The sequence below is a fragment of the Tasmannia lanceolata genome, unplaced genomic scaffold (genome assembly GCF_043159265.1).
Source record: "Tasmannia lanceolata isolate RefF3 unplaced genomic scaffold, GAP_Taslan_0.1 ptg000018l, whole genome shotgun sequence".
Lineage (NCBI taxonomy): Eukaryota > Viridiplantae > Streptophyta > Magnoliopsida > Canellales > Winteraceae > Tasmannia > Tasmannia lanceolata.
In genome coordinates, this window is record NW_027518695.1 from 8,024,653 (window position 1) to 8,035,275 (window position 10,623).

The window sequence follows — 10,623 nt, forward strand, 5'->3', positions numbered from 1 at the left end:
GGTAACCGGTTCCTTCGTCAAATCCGTAATCACGCTCGTTTTATAGATCCTTGTCTCTTGTGCACAGTGCACAGTGCACGAGACCTCTTCATCCTTCCCCCTTTTTCTTTATCTCGAAAGTTCGAAACCTAACCCTAATTAAGGATGTCTCCTATTATGCAATTCCCTCCATCTCTCTCAAACCCTAACCCTAATCAAGCTAATTGAAGTCCTCTAGATTCCATTGTCGTAATCATACGAGACTACTACGTTAGGCTTTCGTTTCTGCGAGGATTTGCAAGTGCTCATTAGCCCTAACGGTATCTTTTTTCAGGTTCGAATCTCCAATGTTTTTCTTATCTTTTGTTATTCTGATTCCTTCTCTTTATTTTATCGTTTGTTATTCTGACTCGCTTCTGTTCCTTTCTATTATTTCATAAGTTTTGTTAATTTTCTATTGAGACTTTTTAGTTATGGTTATAGCAATTTCTTGTTAATGTTTTAATGTTTCTTTGTTTGATTGCCTCCACATGAGATTTTAACAATGGAGTCTTTCTTTAATTTCTCTTTTATGGCGAAACATGTGATTTCTGCTTATTCTACCAAGAAATCAGAAACCCTATGGCTTAATTTATATGATTGTAGTTTCGTTTTTTCCCCTCCCTATGAACTCAATTTTTTTGGGTCTCTCTCTCTCTCTCTCTCTCTCTCTCTCTCTCTGAGCAAAAATCTGATCTTAATCAGATCAAAACCATGGCCGGATCTGGCTCCAATCTGGCATGTTGACAGCTCATCATACAAGTACATATGTAACGGAATTGGATCACTATACATTTCTATTATGCCAATAAAAGACATGGTTTTATGTTAATATCCACTTTGTAGTACAGATTGAGGATTTGTGAGGGCATTGTAATAGTTATGATTTTTCTAGATCACTTCTTTTATGCGAAAAAAGACGAAAGGTGCCTAGAAAATATGTAAGGGTGAAAAAATGTTAAAGGTAACCCTTAATTCTCAAAGCAATCTAAATAGCAATTGAGAGGAGGTCCCAAATACTAAAAAGAAGCTTACTAATTGTAACTGTCAATGGCATGATGTAACACCAACACCTGTTACTTTATTATCTCCTTACAGAAATACAAGAAAAATGATTAGTTTATGTTTAATGCATCCTTTTTGAGTTCTCCAAAAAATAATGCATCCTTTTTTAGAGGAAAAAATGATAGGGCTGTGCTGACTGCATGTTTTTTGATAGGACACCAACTCAGTGAAGTACTTTTACGTATTGGAGGGATACTCAATATGAAGTTCTTGGAATACACTCCTTTAGAAAGGTATTTCTGAACCACCATTATGATTGTGTATATGGGTAGCTGTTGATTTAGCAAGCGATTTTTTATTTGAGATTCTGTTCCTGTGATGCTTCAATTTATATTCGGTACTTAGGCAATGGTTTACCTTGTTCAGTTTAAACTATTTCCTGAGTAATGTAAATCTGGGAGAATGTACTCTCAAAGGAAGCCTGGAAGCTTACTCATGTGAGTATAAAATTCACTGTTCTATGTGAAATGTCTTCATATTGTTGGATGTGGAAAATATTAGTTTTATCTCCCCTCATGTCTCTGCAGGCAAACATACGGGACCAGATAGGAAGCTGTCTCTCAGCTTCGAGCATGAGGTAACTTAAAATATTTAAAGTTTCGCTATTAAAACTTCATTTTGTATCAATAAAATAGCACTTACTAATTTCTTTTCAAGCATAGTTTTTATGTGAAACTTTTCTTATTGCTATGCCCTCATTGTGCTACTTTTATTATTTCTTCTCTATTCATTTCATCTCTACTTTTTCATCCTTGGCTTCCACTCTTGGTTATAACTAGCATAGGCTTGCAGTCCAAATTCAAATTCTGATAATATTTTCATGCATACATGCTTTGGGCAGCATCTAGAGCTCTTTATATCAAGGTTTACGTATGGAGCTGACTCTGCTAGAGCTAAAACCAATACTGATTGTTAAAGTGAGTCTATCGGCCAAAGCCAAATATGTTTTCTCGGGAGTTAGAAACCATTGGCGAAAAATAGAATAGAAACTATTACAGAAATTTAAAATGAAACTTCTGTTTATCTCTATCGATTGTTGGATCATTGACTTTTCATGTACTAGCATTTACAATACATATGCTAATAATTATAAGTTTCATCTAAGTATGTCTAATTATACTTACATGTAACTATGTATGCAACTATCAACTGAAAAAGTTGATAAAATCATGGTTTTAAATTTCGGCCGGCCGAAATATTTCGATTTTGGCAGCTTACCGAAATGAAGTCCACTTAAATTCAGAAAAAATACCAGATTTCGCCCGAAATTTTGGGATTTCATTAATGTATTGGTCGGAATATGTGAAACATGCAACTTTTCATATAAAAGTAAAGTTTCCGTCGAAATGACATTTCGACATAAACCCTGATAAAAATCAACTATAATAGTAGAAAAGAGAAGAACAACGAAATTCTTTTAAGATATTTCTAAAACTTGTCAAAAACAAACGGAGAAAATCAGTGATGAAGAATCTTCCCTAGATTTCGGTCATGATTTTCTATCGAAATGTTTCTGTGATTTTACAAGATTTCGTCTGAAATTTCGTTCCGAAACCGAAATTCGGTTTCGCTGATGACCTAAACCGAAATTTAAACCCTTTGGATACAAGTTAGGGGTATCAAATATCAACTAATCAAGACTATCTAGAATCTAATGTCAACTAATCAAGATTGAAGAATCATTTTTTGAGTGATCTATTATGTGCATGGTTTTAAATTTCGGTTTCGGCCTCAGTCGAAAACGAAATTTCGGTGGAAATTTCAGTTTTGGTTGAAATTTTGGTGAAACTCTTATTTATAATTTCGGTTTCAATTTTAAATTTCGGTTTCGATTTTAAATTTCGGTCCTGGCCGGAATCTGTCTGAAATTTTGGATTTCGATTTCGGCCAAAATTTAAAACAATGATTATGAGACATGAATTCTTCTTTTGGTGGTGGAAAGAGCAAAAAGACGCTATGGAAGGCCGCTCCTGGGCAAAAAATCAATGCCCAATCAATTTCGGTTTTGTTTTAAATTTCAGTCCTGGCCGGAATCAGTGAAATTTTGGATTTTGATTTCGGCCGAAATTTAAAACAATGATTATGTGACATGAATTCTTCTTTTGGTGGTGGAAAGAGCAAAAAGACGCTATGGAAGGCCGCTCCTGGGGAAAAAATTCAATGCCCAATAAATTTCGGTTTTGATTTTAAATTTCGGTCCTAGCCGGAATCAGTCTGAAATTTTGGATTTTGGTTTCGGCCGAAATTTAAAACAATGATTATGAGACATGAATTCTTCTTTTGGTGGTGGAAAGAGCAAAAAGACGCAATGGAAGGCCACTCCTGGGGAAAAAATCAATGCTCAATCTGGTTGCATAATTAAGGATCGAGAGCTCGTGCCTTGATAACTCCGTTCCAACTAAACCGCAACTTCAACTGCCACATTGACTAGATGGTCCTCCACGTTAGCCTCTCATAAGGCAACGCTCCAATTTGTGATAGTCTTGAGTAGATGCCAACAATTGTAAATTAAGTGCATTTTGTTGAGATATGATATAAATTTAATAAGCCCGCAAGGTATAGGGCATTTTTGTCTTTTCTGGTTTATCATTAATAAACCATATTAGGGTCCTGGGAGAGTGCTTACCCACGAATCTATTCTCTCATCTCTTCCTCTCCTCTCTCTTTCCTTCTTCTCTTCCTTCCACATGCCCTAGAGATTGTTGGATCGTTTGCAACTTGGTATCAGAGGTAGGGAACCATCGCCTGCAATTCTCTCTCCATATAGGCAAGGTGAGGCTAATCATTGTTGATGTTACCTGGCCGTACTGCTGATTTCAGCAAACGTACAGCCAGGTTTGGCTAAGAAAGGTCACTTAGGTACCTGAGTAAAGGGGCTGATTTAACCTGCCCGTACTGCTGATTTCTCAAAATAATTCCAACTCAACTCATCTCAACTCAACAAAGCCTTTGTCCCAAACTAGTTGGGGTCGGCTAAATGAATCCTTTAGAAAAATTTCATGAAGAAGGAATCTACTCGGCTCTAATCCTGGCTCTAGTTGGGTTCTTCTACGTGGACCATTTTCCCGAGATTTTAAAAAATGTAGCGATATTTTCATTTTTATCATTTGCTATGGAAATATCATGATAATATCACAATAATTTCACGATATTTTTTTGATTATGTATTTTATATTTTTATTAAATTATATATTTTTAGAATTTTAGCCGACCCCAACTAGTTTAGGACAAAGGCTTAGTTGAGTTGAGTATTAAATTATATATTTTTAAATAAATTTATTTTTATTGTTTTTACCAAGGTTTAAAATTTCGGTTTTGGTACCTATTTCGGACCCCACCGAAATCCGAAATTTGGTATTAAGCTTTGAAACTTGGGTTTGAAATTTCAAAATTCAATTTTTTTTAATAAAAAAAATGCCATTAAAACGAAATTTCGGACCGAAATTTGGTAATTGGCGAAATTTGGAATTTCGGCGAATTTCGGTTGAAATTTAAAACCATGGTTTTTACACGGTATAAACCCAAAGAAATAATTTTTTTTAATGCAACCTAATATTTTCTTGCCAAGAAATTCCCGAGAACGACATCCGTGACTTAGCTTGATATTCAAGGCTTTGGAATCTGTGGCGCCTCCTCCTCTGCAGGCCAAGGGACAACCTTCTCTACGGCCCAATGGGACAGTTTGAGGCAGATGGTTTCTTTGGGGGCTTATGCCTCCCAAAAGGTAACAAAGGTGTTCAAAAGTTTCCCTAGTCCGAACGAAGATTGACCCTCGAGTGCAAAGGCAGAAGGGAGCTTGATTGCAAGAGCCACCCGTCGAGCAAGGACGAGAGTCGGCCTTAGTGATCCGACGGTGCCAAGTCGTGGCATTTGCTTGGACAGTGGTGGAGAAGAAAATCAACACTTGTGATTGGTTAAAAAAAGGTATATCTTGCAAGTTGGTGCATCCTTTGTAAGTAGAAGGGAAAGTTTTTGGACCAAATATTGGTACATTGCTCTTTTTCTAATAGGCGAGGTGGTCTATTATGATAAGCTTTTGTGGCTCTTGGCTGTTTCAAAGATTCGCTGAAAATATTTTTCTAAACGGGGTGATTTCCCCTTTGGCAAAACAGGGCAAATCTTGTGTGGTTTGGTATATATGAAAAGATAGGAACATTCCCATATTTGAGGAAATAAAGAGGCGGTTGGTAGGAAGACTACTAGAAATCAAAATTGACGTTATCCAATGGGGAAAGAATGACATGAGCTCTTCCAAATATAGCACGGAAGATATCCTTAGAAATTGGAGACCAGTTGTTAAATCGAAAGGAAGGAAAATTTCTTCCAAGATGAGATGGCAACCTCCCCCATGTGGATGGATAAAGTTCCTACTTTTATGGCAGCTCTAAAGGTAATCCTGGTCGTGCAGGAATTGGCGGTTTATTTTTTTTGAAATGATAATATATTTAAGAAGGTGAGCCGAGATGAACCACCAGAGATACAAAGAGAATACATAAATAACAATAAAACAAAAAACAGGAAAGTAGACATCAAGACATCACACTCTTCTCACGGAGGAAGGAAATCGAACCACTCCAACCCCTCTTTGAGAACACCAGATCTAGCGAGGGAGTCCGCTTCCCCATTTGCTTCGCTCCTAACATGCTTACAAACCATAGATGATTCTGCAATAAGATCATGAATTTCCTCAAAGTAACTTAAGAATCTCCACGGAGGATCCACTCTCCCCAATAACCAACCAATTACATTTGAAGATGCAGCTAGTTGTATCAGGAATTGGCGGTTTATCTTAGGATGCAGCTGGTTGTACATGATTCCCTTCAGGTCCGGTGGGAGTGTGTGATTCCAACGAGGCAGAAGCAAGAGCCCTCCTTTTTCTTTGGGGGCTGAGTTGGTTTGCCGGTGCTATGGAGGTCCCAATGATCATTGAGGGAGTTTCTTCAAACGTCATTGCGTGGGCTTCAAGTAAAGCAAGCGGACAATGAAAGCAAGCTGGTGTCATTGCTGAAATCAAAGATCTTTGTGTTAAAAATTGTTCCGGATTTTCAACATAGTTAGAGGTCAGCGAATGAGCAGGCACAAAATCTGGCAAAAGGAGCAGAAAATGAAGATATGACTGTAGTTAATGACAGTTATATAGGTGAGATGCGGGTGGAGTGGTAAGGAAAAAATGGGGCTTTGGTTGTGCTCGTGTTGTGGGATATGTCGTCCCATTTTTATACGTTTTGTAGAAGATTTTAGGGGCCGTTTGGATACGGGGATTTTAGAATCCAGGTTTTTAGTTTGAAAACAATGCACAAGTGGGTTCATGATCAAGCCGTTGTATGCTGTCCTGACAGTTCTTGGATTTTAAGTGAGAAATTCAGGTTTTAAAAATCTCTCCTGCATCCTGAGATTTCTAAAACCTGGAAATATGGGAGGATCTGCTGCTCTCTTGCTGACGGAAAGAAGGGTCAGAAGTCAAAAAGGAGTAAAAAACAAAAATCTCTCCTGCATCCTGAGATTTCTAAAACCTGGAAATATGGGAGGGTCTGCTACTCTGTTGCTGACAGAAAGAAGGGTGAGAAGTTAAAAACGAGTCAAACATGACGGCTGGTCCACTTCTTCTCTTGTCTCTTAGCTACAATTTTGAAGAAATCCCAGATTCTAAAATCTGCGTATCCAAATGGCCCCTTAGTTTTATCAATAAATTCAGTTTTCAAAAAAAAAAAAAGAAGGAAAAAAACTAGTTGAATCACACAGTTACAACATTTAGGATAAATTTTGTTTAATATGCTGTACAGACATTCGATACTTTTCTGATATTTTTCAATCCTTTTTTAATCTTTTGAACTGAAAATAGTAATTGTAATCACACTCCATCATATACATTTAGGCCTCGTTCATTAAAGATTATGGCAACCGATTGTGAGTGCCAAACCGATTATTGGACTCTAAAATACGTTTAAATTTGGGTCCAATAATCAGTTTAGCACTCACAATCAGTTTTTGTAATCTTAAACGAAGAGGACCTTAGGCAGCATTATTCGTGTCAGACTGTGACACCCGATGGTGAGGGCCCCCAACTGATTATTATTTGGCCAATAATCGGTTGGGGCCCTCACCATCGGTTGTCACAATCAGAAGCGATCAGGTCCTTAGTGTATCGACAATACATACTTGTCTAGGAGCCGAATAATGTATGCTCTGATACCAGTATTTTAATCCTTGATTTGGAAATGTGCTGTGCTTAATACTATCACTGTTCTACTGCAAGCCAAAGTGGAGAAAATCTAACTGTAAAACCAAGTTGTTGACCCATTTCTTTTAATCTGTATAGGGCTTCTGCAGGTTATTTGCCATCATATTATTTACTTTTTTAAGATTTTGGAAACCTGACCTTTATTCACTTCAGATTCTTGAGTATCTTGGAAGTTCTTTGGACAGTGACTCTTCATCTCCCACAGACTTCTTATCAAGTAGATCAAGGTATGGTGAATATGCCTAAACAGATTTAGAAAGTTCATATCGTCTTTCATACTCTTCGAACCTTTCAGTTATTCTTTCTCACTTTCTGTTCTTTCCAGCCGAAAGACATTGATTTATCTGGTCCTTACACTCAGTCACATATATCCAGACTATGACTTCAGGTATCTCCATTTTTAATGATATGCATTAAAGGTCATAACTCACTGGAAAGAAGGATCCTGGGTAATGTCAATGTCAGCTTCTTGTGGCGGCATGACAACCCGCTATTTTGTCCTCTCTTACCAGAATTGGGAATGTTGTCAAAAGGTCTGACAGACGGTTCTTAGAACTGTTGCTCTATGAGGAGCTGAGAGTTCAAGTCTCTCCATTTCCCCATAAAATGATGGTCACCCATGCAGTTGGTATAATTTTCTTAGACTTGGGCTACTACCACTACTTATATCTGGTACCAATCTATGGTTATTTACGTGGTGAGACTATTTATGTAACAACATTTTGTCAACATGTGCCGGCTTACCAGTGTAATGCAAGCTCACAATTTCTTTAGAGAGGAAGGATGGGATAGTTTCAAGCAGATATTCAATACCTACATGTTTGAGGCAGCAAAGGTATGTTTTTTTATGGGATGGAAGCTGCAAGGTATGCTGTGCCCTTTTTCGGGCTCTAATCCCCAATCAATCAAACATAATGCCTGTAGCTTCCCGCTTTATTTTACTTATCTTTTGGATTTTCTTCCGTGTTCCAATATAATATGCTTTTAATCCCAGGAATGGGCTGTTGCTAATGGTGACTCTCCCCTTCTGGAAAGCATATCGAAATCTATTGATGAGGTGAACATATAATACACACGTACTATTAAAAAAAAGCATATAACACAACTCACACATATCAGTTCGGTATCCAATTGATGGTAACTGGTTGGTGCAGGTTGTAAACCTGGCAGAATGTGAAATTTATAGTTTTAATCCAGATTTTGAGGGAGACCCCTTTCTGGAGAAGGGAACCATGTAAGACCTTTATCTCCATGTGATGTCCTTGTTGTCATGTATCTGCAGTTTGATTCAGAAATCTATTTCATTGCAGATGGTCATTCAATTTCTTCTTCTACAATAGAAAGCTGAAGCGTGTCATTAGCTTTCGGTGTTGCTGTTTAAGGTGAGCTCAATTATCTACAGTTGTGTAAACTGCAAAGTAGGAACTGTATTTTTCTTGCGGTTCTGCACTAGTTGTAGGGGTCTATTTTTGGGAATTTTGTGATAAAAATGGGTCGGGTTTGGTTGGCAATTTTCTATCTTGTTAAGATTTTGACTGTCATAAAATGTCATTTCTGTGGGTTTGATTATATTGGCAACACGGCGAAACGAGTCACTGATTATGTTCCCTTTACTTTCATTCATTTTTGGGTGATCAGTAACTTGGCGGCTGAAGGTACACTTGCAGATGAGACGTTCAATGTGGACGACGATGGGGATATATTTGATGACATGGACTTGTAAATATCTGACTGATTGTAGCCTCTATAATCAGTGACTTCTCACCAATCGCCTGCTGTATGTAATTTAGCTGACTTGAGTAGTGTATGTAAATTGTAGGGGTACCTCCCTGTATAAAAAAAAGATCCTCCACGTTTAGTTGTTTGAAGTGTACTGACTGTACATGAAAGAAGCCTCTCTTAATGGAAGAACTCGTGACTGCTTTTAGTTTTCATCTTCTCCTAGCAGTTTTAAGAAATGAAGAGAATCAACAGTAGAGAGCATCAAACAGAATAATCCCTGGTACTACACTTGTGGAGTATGTTACATGCAAGGTGCATTCGGTATCTTTCATCATTAAATTCAGGTTTGGATACTTTGAATGAGCTAATAGTTACAGATAGCATTATTGAATTACCGAATGATAGATTGAATTTTGTTTTTTTGCCTTTGATCTTCATTCTTCAGAAATAGTCATCGCAGCTGATATTGAATTGCAAAAGGTTGTCTTGAATAATCAGTAAGATCACTTTTTTTTAAGTCCTGGTAGGATTTGGGCAACATGGGCTTGGGCTTCGTTCAGGTTGTTGTCTATAAATTTAGGCCCTGTTTGTTCTGAATTTTGACAACCGATTGTGAGTCCAAAACTGGTTATTGAGCTCAAAATTGTAGGTAAATTTGAGTCCAATAATCAGTTTTGGACTCACAATTGGTTCTCAAAATCCAAAACAAACAGGGTCTTAACAAGTTCATGGTGGAAATCAGCTTTTATCTCTTCGCAAGAAAAAATTACGTGGGTGTCATGTCTAATTTCAAGGGAGTGTATACCAAGCCCCTCCTTCAAAGGCTGCCAACGTCAATGAGAAAAGTATAAATTAAAGCCAGTATCTCCGCACTCCCTTGTTTCAATAATGGCACTCCAAACCTATGCGGCTCTTTGGATGCAGGTAGGATTGTCAATCGGGCCGAGCTTGGGCGGGCATGAGGTGCTTAAGCTCAGCCCATGTCTATCCAACGGGCTTCGGGCCGAGTTCGGGCCTGACTAAATTAGAAAATTTGCTTGCCCCAACTTCACAACGGGCTTCGGGCCGAGTTCGGGCTTGCCCATCACCTCTTATTTTCTGCACGAAAAAAGACTAAGGCAAGCATTGAAAAGCCAATTTCTTAGAAAGCCATTAAACTTGTTGGCTTTGGCATGTGAGAAAAGCCACACCGATTGATTTTTTGCCAGATTTTGTCTTATTCATTTAATAAATCTGAGGTCGAACTATAGCCTATAGGATATGATGATCCAAACCGTTCATATGGAGTGGGCTGAAGAGGGGCCTAATTTGTATACTTCAACGGTTTGGATCATCATATTAAGTGGGCCGAAGAGGGGCAAAATAAAGAAAGAAAGAAAAACATATTTAATGTCGAATTATAGCCTATAGGATATTAATGTTTAAGTAACCTATTTAATTAATATCTATTCATTTTTAAGGGCATAAAAATCTTGAAAAATTATATAGTAAATATATTATCGGGCCCGGGCCTATAACGGGCTGGACGACCCTTGATCAAGCTCAGCCCAAATTAGGGTTCGGGCTTCAACTTTTGA

The 10,623-nt window shown here is 37.8% G+C and overlaps 1 protein-coding gene across 1 annotated transcript; it reads left to right on the top strand.

Moving 5' to 3' along the window:
• The first annotated feature begins 38 nt into the window (after positions 1-38).
• LOC143850759 (transcription regulator) lies at positions 39-9,258 on the top strand. The gene is made up of 11 exons (XM_077360009.1): positions 39-313; positions 1,238-1,316; positions 1,450-1,520; positions 1,611-1,660; positions 7,478-7,551; positions 7,650-7,712; positions 8,072-8,159; positions 8,319-8,381; positions 8,479-8,558; positions 8,635-8,706; positions 8,963-9,258. Exons 2-11 carry the CDS (start codon positions 1,285-1,287, stop codon positions 9,045-9,047), a joined length of 678 nt encoding a protein of 225 aa, XP_077216124.1. The 5' UTR covers positions 39-313; positions 1,238-1,284; the 3' UTR covers positions 9,048-9,258.
• Positions 9,259-10,623: the final 1,365 nt, after the last annotated feature.